The sequence below is a fragment of the Epinephelus moara genome, chromosome 1, assembly GCF_006386435.1.
Source record: "Epinephelus moara isolate mb chromosome 1, YSFRI_EMoa_1.0, whole genome shotgun sequence".
NCBI lineage: Eukaryota > Metazoa > Chordata > Actinopteri > Perciformes > Serranidae > Epinephelus > Epinephelus moara.
In genome coordinates this window covers 11,266,902-11,283,006 of record NC_065506.1, presented here as the reverse complement: position 1 = coordinate 11,283,006, position 16,105 = coordinate 11,266,902, and the positions used below count along the sequence as shown (strand labels likewise).

The 16,105-nt window shown below is 39.8% G+C and overlaps 2 protein-coding genes across 6 annotated transcripts in view; both read right to left on the bottom strand.

Annotated features, from left to right (window-relative positions):
• The window catches only part of cep89 (centrosomal protein 89), a 73,229-nt gene extending 66,237 nt beyond the window's left edge, over positions 1-6,992 (bottom strand). Inside the window, exons 1-5 of one of the 4 annotated variants that reach the window (XM_050048219.1) lie at positions 6,601-6,992; positions 5,935-6,041; positions 4,875-5,021; positions 3,470-3,662; positions 1,317-1,368 (exon numbers count right to left, since the gene is read on the bottom strand). In XM_050048219.1, coding sequence (XP_049904176.1) covers positions 1,317-1,368; positions 3,470-3,662; positions 4,875-5,021; positions 5,935-6,041; positions 6,601-6,642 — 541 coding nt within the window. In that variant the 5' untranslated portion in view covers positions 6,643-6,992. The remainder of the gene's footprint in view (positions 1-1,316; positions 1,369-3,469; positions 3,663-4,874; positions 5,022-5,934; positions 6,042-6,600) is intronic. The other 3 variants (XM_050048216.1, XM_050048227.1, XM_050048207.1) reach the window with 3 other exon arrangements.
• Positions 6,993-8,101: 1,109 nt separating this feature from the next.
• The window catches only part of rhpn2 (rhophilin, Rho GTPase binding protein 2), a 33,379-nt gene continuing 25,375 nt past the window's right edge, over positions 8,102-16,105 (bottom strand). Inside the window, exons 10-15 of one of the 2 annotated variants that reach the window (XM_050043280.1) lie at positions 15,885-16,004; positions 14,793-14,987; positions 14,342-14,388; positions 12,597-12,743; positions 11,213-11,368; positions 8,102-10,428 (exon numbers count right to left, since the gene is read on the bottom strand). In XM_050043280.1, the coding sequence (XP_049899237.1) occupies positions 10,162-10,428; positions 11,213-11,368; positions 12,597-12,743; positions 14,342-14,388; positions 14,793-14,987; positions 15,885-16,004 (932 nt within the window). In that variant the 3' untranslated portion in view covers positions 8,102-10,161. Of the gene's footprint in view, positions 10,429-11,212; positions 11,369-12,596; positions 12,744-14,311; positions 14,389-14,792; positions 14,988-15,884; positions 16,005-16,105 lie in introns of both variants that reach the window. The other variant, XM_050043279.1, reaches the window with a different exon arrangement.

Sequence of the window (16,105 nt, the reverse complement as noted above, 5' to 3'; positions counted from 1 at the left end):
CAGAAGTAGTACAGGGTTCTATGTGCTTTACTATATAACCCACTTTTACCATGAACTGCACATTGCTCTGTAAAAGTGACTTTCTCCATAGCTTAATGAGTTACTTTAGAGTGCAGCCAACCTCTATGTAGCATACACAATTGAGTGATTAAGGTAGGAGCATTTCAGGGACACATAAAACATTTTAATTTAGCACCATCAAAAGCCTGAGGCCAGCGCTGGTAATAACAACTATAATGAGGCTTTCCATTTAGCTCTAATGATGTGAGGCTACATTATGTCCGTTGTGAAACTACATTTTGGTTGATTAAGAGCTATATATTTGTCCTTTGCTTAAGGCTGAGGAGTCATATGTGGTGTGGCTGAGTCTCTAACCATTCTTTTTTTATTTTACCTTCTTAATAGAAAACTGTACATCTCTGTTACATAGGATTAATGGAGGTACATCAACATTTAGTGAGAGCTCCATAGCTTTGTTTTTCTCAAGAATTTCACATCACACTAATTTTAAAGTGCGCCAACAATACACCAACACACCCATCATAATTTCATTTGTTTTGCCTCGTGCTATTTGAGAGATTTTCAAAGTGCATTTGCTACATCATTAGACTTTATTCCTCTGTCAGTTAGCTATTACTAATTATAACTTTTCCAGTTACTCTTTGTACTGCTGGTAGCTGCTAAGAGATACTGTTGTCTATTTACTGACACCCAAAACAATGGTGTGAAATAAAATCTCAAAATGAAATTAAATCACTCCCACTCACTGGATGGTTTTAAGAAGCAGCTGAAAAAATGGATGCTGAGTAAGTTACTATACTGAAACATCCTTTCAAGGACAGGTCTATGTTTTGGACCGGTTTCTGAATTTAAATGTTTTGTTTTTTCATAATTTTTCATGTCATGCCCTTTTCCTGCTTGCCTCTGAGCCTCAGGGCCACAACGGAAATAAGTAGTGTGACTTTATTCCAATATCCTGATGAATTTTAGTGCATTTTAGTTAATTTGTGTACTGTATTTAAATGTATCAGATGAAATCAATCAATCAAGAAGACTAGTGAAAAAAATGATAATATGAGGACATTGATAACTAAAACTATAATTTTGGGCTGTACATTACTCTTGACAAAACAGCAATCTAATGCACATCTTCCATAGATTGCTTCAAACACTGTACTCAGCCTTTTGTCTTATTTATAGGTGGGGTTATTTTGCCACTACCGACAGACTATGAGTTAGTCACTACTGTGTTCATTCACTCGTGTACTATCTGCCAACAGTAGTTCAACCATCTCCTGTTAGTGTGAAGTCAGTACCTGGAGAAGGCACGCTTCTGCCAGACATCTGAATCGGCTCGGGTGTGTTGCTCTGGAAGACAGACAGGCAAAACCAACAGACAGGCAGTCAGACAGATAATGAGTACGTCTTTTCAAAGAGATTTCCAAAGCCCTGCTGCCTGGATCCCTTTTGTGCAGGGCTATTTCAGAGACCACTGCGTTTATGGCCACTGTCAAAATGTGGAAAATAAGATCTTGCCGGCACATTCATTGTTGCAAACCTTTAGAGACACATTTAAGCAGTGTGAATGAGTCACAGTGGTGAGTTCAGTGTAGGAAAGAGCCGCAGTTGAAACAGAAGAGCAGGAAAGAAGCAAAGGAGGAATGAAAAACATGAATGTGACAGAATGAAGAATGCTCTGAAACTATAACCTGTTCATTTTACACCATAAGTGAAAGTCTACTGGCTCCAGGTAAAACTATCAGGAAGAAAGAAAAACACTCGCAACACTGTAGCTGCTCCCAATAAAAAAAACAACAACAACTTTATTCTATCATCATAGTATAAAAGGACAACGGTTCGGGAAACGTTGTCCTTTTATACTATGATGATAGAATAAAGTTTTTTGTTTGTTTGTTTGTTTTTATATTTACTTTACTGATATAAATGCAGTGGACAAAATAGCAGAATTACCTTCTAGTTTTTGTGAGGTTTACCTAATAAACTGCCAACTCTGTGTACATATGAAGTAAGTAATTCACAGTACAAATTGTGAATTACTTACACTAACTCACATCCTCACCCTGAAAGATTAAGAGCAGCTGAATGTGGCTGTCAGCTTATGGTCCTGTTGATTTATGAGGGCATGAACAGATGTTTCTTGTGGATTGTATTTGTATGGATGTGTATTCTTCTATCAAAATACACTACTGTATGTATGCTACTAAACTGGGGGCTCACCTTAGATGTAAGTTTTATGATTAAGGAATTGAAACACCCTGTCCTGTATATTGCTAAAATGTTTTCAGCTGACTGGTGACTAATATTAATAAAGCAGCAGGCAGCTAAACTCTGATAGCCTGGAAAGACAACTGGCAGGGGGACACAGAGCCTAATGGAACCATTATAGGTGAGCAACCCAGTGTAGCAGTATAAAGGACAAGAACATGAATAGAATAAAACAATGGAATAAAGTCTGTGAGAGCAGACTCTTGGGATATAATCATTGGGATGTTGGGAAGAATCTCACAGGCAGAAATTACAGATACAGACCATGGAATAGACTTAACTATGACTGGGCAGAGAAAGACAGTTAAGGTGTGTAGCTGGGAAAAAGTAACCACTACTGAAATCCTGTTGTCAGCGACTACCATATATCACAATTACGCGGTCAGTTTTCAATGCAATTACAGGGTTAGAATAATACCAAATTGCTGCCACCTGAATGGCTGGACCATCACAGACAAACAATTATATCTTACATGACAAGTCTCAGGATATACAGAAATTATATGGCGAATGAAGAAAACCTGCAATGGTACAGAAACAGCAGCTCTGATACAAAGGAACACTGAAAGAATATCTCAACACTGCAAGCAACGGCCTTAAAATTGACTACTGACCAGAACAAATCCTGTTACAGTAAACTGTACAAAACACTCCTCTACAGTAAAAGACAAGATATAGATTACATTTACTTTATTCTGTGTGCAACTGTGCCTCCCAGTGGATCTGACTGGTATCACAATAACCACACTTGGAGACAGACATCAGAAACTGATCCAAATATAAAAAACATTTGAGAAAGAAAAGTAATCCTCCCTCTAAACAAACACTCAGAATCAGATACTCTGATTTGTCATAGCAGGAAAGGCACATGTGTAACTGATAACAATAACAACTTCTCAGTAGTCTATTCCAGTGTACACATAGAGCCCTGGAACTGGCTCACCTAAATGTTGTGCATGTTGTTATTGAGGTGTGCCATTCCTACTATGTGGTCTGCTGCCAGTGATTTAGCCAGGTTAACTAGTTTGCTAAAAAACTCTCTGACAGCAGTTAGTTATGGTGGGAAGAATGTTTCTCATTTGCTTTCAATGACAACATTTTTTTACATTGAGATTAGAAACACAAACACTTTAGTCAGAAACTTGCTCACACAAAACAATGCAATCTCCCTGTAGAATCTCACCTTAGGTTTCAGTGGCAGGGAATAGACAGGTTCCCTGATTGAACAATCCTCCCGTCTGTCAAGCGTTTGGTAAACATGCTCTTCCTTGTCCTCTTCACTCTCCACCTCATCTTCCTGGTCTTCCAGCTCCTCCTCTGAGTGGTCAGGGGAGTGCAGGTGTGGTGCGCTGGCCAAATCCTCTGACCATCTGTCTCTGAGGAGGATAAGAAAATAATATCTCACAGTAACAGTGGAGGAAAAGGTAGCTGTATCCTATTTATTGATATTTTCTTAAAATACAAGTTAAATATTTTTTTTAACAGGCCTTTTTCACAGAAGATATTTTGACTTGTCGTAGACAGAAAAGCACAGATGGATGTAATTACATTAACAGTGGTTCCAGTAAGCCATATCACGGGGGCAGTGTGCCAGCGTGCACAATACAAAATCCCTGAAACCAAAACATCTAAATAGAATTCAGCCATCATCAATTTATTCATTTACACCTGTGTTTTTTTCTACTGTGATATATCAAAATGCCTTTTATTAAATGAAAGCCTCCTTAAAAGAAGAAGAGAGAGAAACAAATATAGCATTTTAAGTCTCACTACAAGGTTAAGGGTCTCTTGAAATACATATTCTCTCCCTGAACATTCTGTGTCCTGCAGCACCAGAGCACACATTCATGGAAACAGATGACTGAAAGCAGGAGACAACCCAGACCTATATTTCAAATGCATACTATGCAGGAATTGTCAACTACTGTTTATAAATAGTAATGTCAGTGAAAGTGAAAGCCAACCCAAGATTCACTTTCTTTCTGTGCCGTGTCAACAATTTTCATAGCTTCTTCTTGAATGTGTGCTGCTTATTGTCTGGCACTTGTTTATTACCTTTAAATAAAGTCCCCACCTCGCCTAGCTGTGTCCAGAAACATCTTAGCAACACAGCAAAATAAGAAGAAAAAGAGTACAGGCAGAGGGCTGGGTCCCTATAGATAAATGTGCCGCCTCACACTTCTACTGGGTCATAGGTGGTGACTGAGAGGAATTACTTTTGTATAAATCTATTCATATTCGTTTTTTAGGGAAGTCCTGCACATTATACCTTTAAAGATATTAAGAGAAATCTAAGTAAAATATTTTGTGTAAACACGATTTTAGTTTTTAGTTTTTCATGGTCGTGTGTCAAATTTTACAGACACCTCTTTGCTCTTGTAAATCCTGGTGGAAATCCTGCAATTTCTACTTTGAGAGAGCTGAGGTAATACTTTTGCTGCAAAAATGTGTACCATTTGGCCCATTTTCTACTGTGACATGCTCGATATATACAGCCCCAGGTCAGATTTAAACTTGGAGCCACCACTTGTAGTTAGAATCATCTGTCACAAAGCTTGTGATAACGCCTGTGTATTGAGGGAGTTTACCTGTTGAAAAGTGCTCTGCTGATGTTTGGTTCAGATAGGAAGGACTCTGATTGGTCGCTCTCAGAGAAAGACCTTGGCCGCGCAGGGGGGATGGCCCATGTCTGTCCAGTAAGCGAAGAAGACAAGATGGCTGCTGCTAAGGCTGATCTGTAGATGGATAGGAAGAGAGATAGTGTGTAATATAAGCACAACAAATGCATACTGCTTGTGAAATAAAACATTTCAAGTCATAATTAGTTATTTCTGATGTTGATATTGATGTAGTACATTGTTAGAAGAGGGAGCATCTCCTTCAGTTTGCCTAAATGAGTTTGACAGTGTTGTTTTAAATCCAACATATAGAATAGTACTGCTGACTAGGTTGATCAGATACAGTATGTTAAGCAAAAAGAAATTATGTTTGTGAAGACAAGCGAATGTATAGTGAAGCGTAGTGATTGATAAGTCAATAATGGCAACAGTCTTCTGCATTGCAGTGACAATGAAAGCTTCAAGGATGAGACAAGAATTCAGCTTTTCTACCACATTTAAATAATAAGTAATTGTTATGACAGGACAGCATGAAGTCACACTTAGGCAGGTAATACACAGAAGTACATCTTTCAGGAAATGTACAACTTGAGCAAATGGGTCAACAATCTGTTAGCAACAAAATGTTACTAAGGGAACTTGTAGAGAATATTGCCCATGAAATTGCCCTTAAAGACACTGCATTGTGGGGGATAAGGAGAAAAAGGGGAAGCTGTGTTTTCTCTGAATTCATTCAGCAGTTAAGCACAAACTCTGTAACTTTTCACCACTACAAATGATGATGTGACATTGACCCCTTGTGGCTGTTACCCTTGATTCCTAAAGAAATAAAAAAAAAAACAGGTACAAGCTAGATATTACAAAACTAGTAGCCTGGGAACCAGACGAATCCGCGAGCTCCTGTTTCACCGCATTTGCGAATTGGTCTGGTGACACCAGGCTAACAAAATAGTGGTTTAACAAGGAAACCACGTCAGAGGAAACACAGCAAATTGAAGGGATGTTGGAGGTGAAGGAGAGTGTTGGGTACCTGGGCCTCTCAGGTGAGGGGTCTGGGCTGCGTGGGGGTGGGGTACGAGGCACAGCAGGCTTGGGAGCAATGGAGGCAGCAGGGATGAGACCATGAGCTATGTGTTTCTACACAACACACACAGAGGAAGGTTAGGTTCACATAGACAACACACACAGTATGGGTCCTATGACAGTGGTTGAGGAGAGTTTTAGTGCTTTTTTTTCTTGCACAATGAACAGTTCCACACCCAAATTGAGGAAAAACAAAGAGGCTATATAAATGACAGGGAAGGGTGGGAAGGATTATAACAGAATCACAACATGACCCCTTGATAAACGTGATACCCAACAGTGAAGTATTCAAACCACAGCCTGTTACAGCAGTAGACTTTTTCTACTGGAAACACCACTGTGGCTGTTATATTGGCCACAAAATGTCCAGTACTCAGCCGTGAAACATACTATAACTGCCTTTCGAACGTTAAATAACGGCAGAGGTAACGTTAAAAGCTAACGCCGCGTTAGCATTTCTCAAAGATCTAACTTTTGCTAACGTTAGAAGTTATCTAATGCTAGGTCAATGTTAGCTAACTGATAAAAAAGCATTTAAGCTAGACGGTTAGCTAGCTAAAAATAGAACAAGGTTAACATTATAAATATCCTTTACAAAAGACACGAAACTTACGAACTCCTTGTCTTTCTCCCTCCTGAAGCTGAATTTTAACATCGTGGAAAACAGGTTTTTGACCCTTGTTCAACAGGCTAAAGTTAATGTTTCGGTTTAGGTGAACAGCTTGACTCGTTCACCAAGAATTCTTCCGGTCAAATAGCATTTGAAAAGTTTACCAGTCATCGCCATGTTTTTACATTATCTGTACTATTTTGCCCTAAAACGACAGAAAAAGAAGCAAGCTAACTACATTCAACAGGCTGGCTTTAAGCAGATTTCTCGTATCTAGACGCTTCACCACAAGAAGGCACCTCAATACAAAAGTAGTGCTGATTGGCTAAGCGTGAGGAGAGAAGCCAATCAGCGAGTGGTATGATTCACCTAGCAACGACGTCCTTACCGACCAGCTGCCAAGCCAACAGGGGGCGATGTCGTTTCATTTAGTGATCGACTGTCACTGTAAGATCTCAATTTATCTTTCTTTCTTTCTTTCTTTCTTTCTTTCTTTCTTTCTTTCTTTCTTTCTCTCCTTCCTTCTCGATAAAATATCTAGACTATTTAGTGTACAGCAAAACAATTGAATGTGTCCCCTAAGATAACATTTAACTAATACATGTATAAGTGTATAAGCTACAGACATATAATATGCCACACCATCCGGATGTCTTTTCCATTCAGTACACTTTGTTGTCTGCCTGTTTTAAACTGTTAAACAGCTGCAAAGCTTAGCATATAAACTAAAATACAGATGTTTGTGGGAGTCAGTGTTCAAACCTACCTGAATATACCCATATAGCTACCACTTCTGATTGATAGAATTGAGTTTCTTCAAGCATAAACAGACAGGGAAATGCATCTTCTCGTAATGGGCATCCATCCATCCATTTATCCATCAAGTTTCTATATAATATTTACTTACCAAAGCGATTGTAATAATATACTTAACAAAAGACATATATTTTCAGCTATAAATCAGCTGAAAATAAGTTTTATCTAGTGCTGCCCTTTGCCCTAAGGGATGGTGGATGGTAGATTTGGTCCCTGAAATATGAATTCTCCTGTTGAAATAAATCTAAATACTGAGGGGAATTTGACCCCATGGAGATTCATTTTCAAAGTTCAAAGCTACGAGAATAAACAGTCAGCCTCTTTCATTTCAGTAAAACAACCTACCGCACAAAATAACACACACACTATGGTATGAAAACACACAGAAAAGTTGCCCAGACCTTGCACAAAGGCCATGAATGGTATGGGTGAAGAAAGGCCTGATGGGTAAAATTTAATCACATGTTGTTTCTCTTCTGTTTCCATGATGGCAGATTAGGATGTCATGTGATCCCAGGCCAGATGCCCAACAGTTACAAACCCATGAGTATTGACTTAGTGTGTGTTGGCTCATTGAGGGCTGTGTTCAAACTTCATTCCAGTCATTCCCTGCCTGCTTGGTAGCTTCAATTACTGAAATACACAACCACAAATACATATATATATATATTCAAAGGAATCCAGGAAATTTGTTTTGTCCCCCTCTTTTATTGAGATTTGAGTTTGTACATATGACACAAAGACTTACAAAGCATTCACACCACAGTTGCTATGCAGTACAGAGAAAGAAGCAAAGGCAACCTGAAACCTTTAGAAGAACAGGTACCATAACTCTCTGCATATAGACCAAGGCAGTTAGAATCACTATACACAGCGAAATGCGTTAAAAGATCTGTTAAGTCTACAACATTCTCTATTAGCACTTCTTAATCAATTACTGCACATTCTTGTTGTACACATATTGTGACATTTTCCTTTATGATTAAGCATGAATGGCACATAAGACACCATATTAGGTAAACAGAGACAGTATTGAGTGTTACATCTTCTCAGTGTTACTGTTTAAAAACATCTTAAAATACCTTTACATAGACAAAACGTACCAGTATATAAGTTCACCAAAGGATTAAGCAAGGCTAGTAAAATACATTCCTCCAAGAAACCAACCAAGAAATCCAACGTGCAAAAATTCACAACCTCACCATTCAAAAACTTGTTCTGAAACCTACAACATACATATATATATATATTTTTTTTGTGTGTGTATTTTTTTTTATTACATAAATAATTTGATTATCAAATGTGTATAAGAATCTACTTTGTAGATAAAGAGATAGTCCAACACTGCAGAGTGTCAGTAAAATGTGGGATGTGTCTAGCATTAAGACAGTTAGAGACAAATAGTAGAAACCTGACTGTGGGCTTTGATCAAAGTCACCGCTGGGTGACCGGCTGTCCACGTACGATGCAGGAATGTCATCGGTCTGCCCACATTCTTCCCTTCTGGAGACAAAATAAACTTTAAACTACATCAAGATTCACATTAACAGAGAGACGCGGAGCTCACGCTCGACTTACAATTGGACAAACTGCCAGACAGCAGCAAAACTGATAAAAGAAGGTATGAGCTGGGTAAGATGAGTCAGGATTGTAAATGGTACATCCTGGCGTATCAGGGACACGGAGGCATTTTGGTCTGTGGCATGACTGGTACATTAAGCAAACCTAAAATACCAATATTTTCATTTACACTGTGTCTCAGGATTGACACTCAGCAGAAACAATAATCCTCAAAGGCTGTCTCACAAATACAAAAGTGACAATAATACATAACCAAGGTATATATATATATATATAAATCTTTTTAGCAGCTTATAGAACATTGCATTCATCAACTCTCCCCAGACAATAAACAACTGCACAGCACACTTTGTTTTTCCCTCTGTCACTGTTTAGCATACTGCAACAAGGCTCATAACATCTACACATCTATTTAGAAAATGTAGTTCAATCTCCAAAATTGATCCATATCCACTGATTGCAACATGGCAATGACCTAATCCTTCACTCATAGCCTACAGTATGAAACAGACATGTATTGAGGATACACAAGAACTTAATTGCACAGTGCACGGCTACATCAGTACACAATGGAACAAACAAGGGACTGTTTAAGCCACGATAAAATTACCCCCTTGCAGTCGAGTACAAACCTTCACTGGGTGTGTTTGCACATCTTTGTTTTCGTCCTTCAATTCATCTGGAGCGTTTCATCAAGAAAACATACTGAGATGACAGTTTAACTTCGAGGCCTGTCTCAGTGCTGTGTGTATAAATATAGACTGGAATGATAACTGGTATGTTTTTCCCACTGTGCAGTTGTACTGTGCTGTACGCATACTGGCATGGTACACAATGATTTCCCATTATGTTTGGTGTGCAGCCCGGTTTACTTCAGATACTGAACTGTGCTGGGAAGGTGCCCATGGACCAACATAGGCACCGACTGTATATACAGTTTATGGCACAGCCACTTTCCAAGGTAGGTGGCAGAAATGTCATCATCACAATGGTGACATACAAGCTTAATGCACTACTGTTCAGTATTCCAGTGGAAACACCAAAGGGCACTGGTACTGTACCATAGCCAGGTTCAGTATGGGTACAACACAGTACTGTATACAGCCATACTAGGCCTGAAATGCACACCGCACCATGCTTGCAGACAGTAAAAGGTCTGCAGCTAGCTCAGTAGAGGGCACTGTCGTTGTTGTAGGAGCTGGAGCTTGGGAAGGTGGGACAAGGTTTATTCCAGGGAAGGGTGCCGGAGTTGTCGGCTGTGGGAAGGCTGAGGGTGCTGGCGCTCTTCAGCCTGTTTTTCAGACCCCAGCTGAGGAAGGATGGCTTCTTGGTTACTTTGCGAGACTTGGAGTTCTTGTCGTCATCATCATAGGCCAGACAGATCATAGAGTAGGTCTTGGGCAGGTTTCCGCAGAAGGTGGCACTCTTGGTAGGCTGGACAGAGAGATCGACGGTGACATTTAGTGGAAAGAGGCAGTCGTTGTTTGTTTAGTCAAAGAGTTGCTCTGGACGCCATACAGGCTCAATCAATATATGGAATCAATAAGTCAACAATTCAAGTTAGTCATGTTCTCAGTGTGTCAACACAGATGTTAATAAATATCCAGAGTCAGTCAGAAGCAGCTGTGCCTGATGTGAAATGTGCAGGGGCTGAACACAATAACAGAGCAAGATGTCTACAGGTATTAACACCAATGTTTTTTCAGACCTTTTCAAGATAATTTTTAATCAAATTTAAGACAGATTTTTTGACAAATCATCTTTTTGTTATTCAAGCATTGTAGGTAACTATTGTAGGAGTTGCATCTTGCTAGATATTGCTGTTTCTGTCCACCCTGTGCATGTCCCACTGAGAATCAGCCTAAAGCTAATTGAATTTAGTTATTTCTCCTGATAATTAGGCTCATAAAGAATTTCTTACACATTAAAATTAAATAACTGTTCTGCTGTGAATTTACCAGTTTACTATCTGGTCAGATTATTTCAAAACCCACACAGCTGTAATCTGTTTTACACACACATCATTTCCAAAGATGTCTCATGGGAAACTGTATAGACAATTTATGTTGGCAGGAAACACTACCTCAAAGGATAAATCTGCAACTCTAACTGTGCTGTTTAGTCATCTAAACAAAGACCAATTTTGCTGTCAGTCAAGGAAACCAGACAGATGACTTTCTTTTCTCAGCCAATAGTAAGGAAAGGGGGCATGGCGTACCATTGAAGGGTTGCTGTCCATGATGCTGATCACCTGGATTTCAATCCCCTCCTCATCAACATCCTTCAGCAGCCGCATCACATCACTCACGCCCAACCATTTGCAGTCTGTGTCGCCCACAGCAACGATATAGTCACCCTCTTTTAGACCATCAGTCTGGAAAAGACACAAGGAGAAACAGGAGTCAGAGAGGAGGGCCAGTGCAACGTCCCGATGCTGCAGCAGACAGAGTAAATATTTACAGCTGGAGGTTTGTTTGAATGGAAACCGAGTCAGGTTCACCTACTTTCCTTCAACACCCTGGAGACAGCTGGGATCAGCAGAGAAAACACTGAGGTTTAGTCCCAAACAAAGCTTTTTTTTTTTTTTTTTTTTGACAGCAGGCCAAACATTTGGTAGAGTGTATGTGTACCAGGGCACATTATTTTATAGCTCTGACAAATCTGTCTTATCTACATGAGCTCAGCTATTCCCATCTGACTTGATCTGTGTTCGCCAGAGGCAGGTCAACAACTCCTGAGTATCAGTCAGTTCTAAAATAAATCCTGTTGAATTCAGTATTAAAAGTTATAAGGAGTTTGGCCTAGTTAGACTTATGTAATACTACTAATCTGTTTCTCTGCATAGCCTGCAGGCCCTAATAAGAGTCTGCTCTTTGTCAGCACCTCTTAATGAGCTGTCAGACTGGAAAGGATTGCAAAGAGTAAATACTCTCTGATTCTTAATTAAATTAGTAGCCAGAGTGGCTGCGGAGGGGGAGGGAGCGCCTCCAAACATTCTTTGAGGCTGAATCCCGGTTAGGTTTCCGAGAATTACTTTATTTAATCAAAGGTTCTCTGAGCAAATCAGACTATGTCATCGGAACTTATTTGATATTCAGGGAGCAAGCATGCCTGAAATTTCAAGCTGTTAGTTCTGCCACTGCAGACAAAGTCACTCCCTGCTAGTTAATCCTGTGTCAGGGAGTTAATATTGAGCAGCCTACGCATCTGGCTTTTGTTAAAGTTTAACAGAGGAGAGGACTGAACATGGCCCCTGAAATATCTTCTGTGCTTTAAAATAGAATAGTTTGTTGATTTATTTCAAACAGCCTGCAGATGATGAAAAATGTAAAACTACAGATGGATTCACATGGTTTATTCCATCAACTACAAAATCTGTTACAGAACTAGAGACTGAGAAGAAAGAACTATCGCTACATAAATCTAAAGATGATGTTTGCTGTGATGGATTACCTGTCTCAAGATAAGTTCAAGACTCTGCAAGCTGATTTTTTTTTTTTTTTTTTACCTTACTGACATTAATTGAAACCAAAGGCTGGCTGCAAGATAGGAGCTCAATCTTCACGTGTTCAACCAAAGGTAAGGAATATAGGTTAACTCACAGCAGCTGGGCTGAGAGGGTCCAACGAAACCACCTGGACTGGTGATTCTCCTTTCAGGGTGAAGCCCAGGTCTCTGTCCTCTGGGTGAAGGTGTATTGTCCGTGGGGCTGTCCACCGCTGCTTGGCTGAGAAGACTGACAGAGGGCCCTACGTGGAGACAGTGTGGGGATACTGGGGTCAATATGGCTGCACGTTTTTTTGACTCATTTGGATAAGATCCTCTCCTTTAAGAGTTTTAGAGTACACAGATTTTGGTGACAGCCTGGGGGAAAACTTAAAATCCAGCATTATAATGCTTTTTAGTGTCCTTACAGGCTAGGTAAACATAATAAAAGTCCACATCTGTGATCAGTACATATACTGACTTTATACAAACTCGAGGGGGTACATGAAAGGCAAGTGGCCATGGGGTATATTTCAAGGATCAAACTCTCTTGCACCTTCCCCTTTTTATCAGATTTGCATTCTCGCCAGGCCAGTCATATTTCCTTTAGAAAAGGTATACAATCTTTATTTTACTCTGTAAACAAAGTGATTAATATCAAAAACATTCTCAACATACTGAACATGTTACTTATGTCTACTTGAATGATGGCCTGCAGATGTGCAGCACCTACCATACTGTTAAGTTATAGCTGCAAGACACAACGATGGCTGCAATTATCAACTCATTCTTATAAATGATTATTTATTTTGTAGTATATGACATGTAAAAGCTTAGTTAAATCATCCTGTCATCCAATCATATTCAGGAAGCTGTAACCGCCATCTTAGGTATTTTTTACTTGTAAAATAACTTGAATGTGTAATTGATTAGAGCTGTCATCAGTAACTATGTTGATCATTTCAATAATAAACAGAACTGACCACAAACATGTCCTACTTTTTAGACTGCCGAAGCCAAATCCTATGCCCCATTAATACACTTCTTATCTGGTGGGAAATCTCTCCTCCACAATCCATCCTATGTAACAGCAGGATGACTCCTCTCAACCCTGCTCCTTCAATTATCACCGTAGTGATTGTATGGAGATAGTGCCGGATTTAACTTGTCAGTCTCTCGTTACTCTGTGGATCCAGAAGGATTTGAGTCTTGTAGCTCAGCCAGTTAATGAAGAGCTAGGTTGGATTTTACATCAGGGAGAAGAGAGGTACTGATTCACAGAGACTCCTTACACCTGTTGCCTAGGAATGTCTGACCCCTGACCTCCTTACTAATCATTTGCTTCTTCATCCTGAAATTAATAATTTTTTGTTGTGGTAATTATAAACCGGGCTAGATTAAAAAAAAATCACTCGCAATTGAATGCGTCTTTCAGAGGAAGTGAACAGAAGATCTAGTTCCAGTGATAGAGGACGCCAGTGCTTCTCTCCCAGCCACCAACCTGGCACTCAAGCCAGGGCCAGAGCACCTTTGTCCATGGTTAGTGTTAGTTTTGCATTTGTTGCTATGGATGAAAGTCCAGAAGGCTTTGGAAACAATATAGGACTTTGTATTTATTGCTGTTCAAATGTGTCAAAGCCTCCAGGACACCCACCCTTGGTTGGTTGTATTCAGAAATACCAAAAAATAAACTCTGGGTGTTAAAAAACAAGTATATTTTCAATGTCTAAAATACAACTCCAGAGCCATTTCATGTCACTTGATGAATAAACCAACCATTTTGTATGAAAAAACAGCATTATGAGTGGAAAAATATTAGTAACCCACATACCAGCCTCTGGAAGAAGTCTGTGACTTTCACCTTTGTGGCCGCAGGAATCTCCATCTCTGCTTTGTGCTCTGTTTTAGCTATCGAAATAAAAGGGAGAAAAACAAGGCTGTTATTCTACAATGTTTACTGTCGCAACCACATTTTAATGGTCGCCCTGCAAAGAGGCGAGCAGGGAGTTAGCAGTGTAAACATTACATCAGCTGTACCTGGAATGAAATGTCACTTATCACATCTGATTGCAGCAGGTGTGGTACACAACACTGCTGCCTTTTTATGAACCGTTTCCTGAGAGACAAAGCTCACAAATGAACACACTGGTGCTGCTTGACATTAGTGTCATTTGTGAAGTGTTTGTTGTGGTGACACTAAGGCGACTAAGGTTAGTTTCTATGTCAACCACTGGAAGAATAGCCGTCACCTCAGAGACTCATTTAAACAACCACTGTAATTGTTGTCTTCTCTGAAAACACTTAAGACTCACAGATGATGTCTGGGGCCTCCATGTAGTCAGTGAACTCTTCCTCATCCTCATTTTCGCTGAACTTGTTGAGAGAGCGCTGGTGACTGGCTCTTAAAATATCCTGCAGGGTGTCCAGATTGTTTAAGTGTTGGCACAAACTGAAGATCCTTAGAGCCTCCTCATGACCCAGTATGGCCCGACGAATGTGTGCTTTACCTGGGGAGAGAATGGATAAGGAGAAGTAGACAGGGGAGAAGAGGATAAAAAAGAGAATAAAGAGGGAAGAAGAGGGATGAGATGAACAGTTAGAGTCAGATCTGGTGTTATTGGCAGGGATGCACCAATTTATCAGCTGAACATCAGTACGGGACGACGTTCGCCTTGTTGACTGTGGCCTATCCGCAAATAAGATGACATTCACCAATGGCACTGGCTGATGTTTTCCTGTTGTGTCACATCAATTTTGAGCAGGCGAAAAAGTAGGGCTTCAGATTGCTGACATCCTGTCGTCCCAGGACAGCAGAGAGCGTGTTTGGGATAAAACAGTGGATGCCTTTGGGACGAAGGATGCAGTGAACTCACTATTGACCTCATTTTTTGCTGATAATGCTACACTGTCAACAACAAATTTGTGTTGAAATCAGCAGGAGGAGAGCTAGTTAATATTAGCTGTTAGCAGCATGTGGTCAGAGTTTCATTATGACACGTTCAAGGTCTATTCAGTAAAACTGAGTATTGGGCCAGATGTGTTCAAATGCAATCTTGTAAACTGTACTTTTGGTGAGAAACTTAAATACATACAGTTGTTTTAAGGAGAAATTTGTATATAGCAATATAAAGAGAATTCTGGTATATTAATATAATAAAAAAGCTTTTGAAGCAGTTTTTGAAGTTATTTTTGATGTAAAAGAGAGTTGAAGGACTGAATGACTTTAAATCAATTCAGCTATTTTTTATGTTTTTCTGGCACAAAAGGGGGAAATAAATAACGACAAAAAACACATGGGTATTGGTATCAGCCTAACATCCCACAATCGGTGTGTCTGGTGCTCTGCTGTGTTAGGTTATCTTCCTTTGCCTTCTGCTGTGCCCAGCCTGTGTGCTCGCCCTTACCGATACGTTCACGTTCATCTTTCTTTTTCAGGATGTCAAGAGGAGAGCATCCCTCAGGAAGGCGATCATAGACCTGGGACAAGGTCTTCTCCTGCTGGTCCTCATCGTCACTGAGACCCACTGAACACAAAGACCGCAAAAAAAATCACTATTAAAATCATTAGAAAACTGAATGTTGTTTACCACTGAGATCTGGGTCAATGCTCATACAAGTAGCTAAC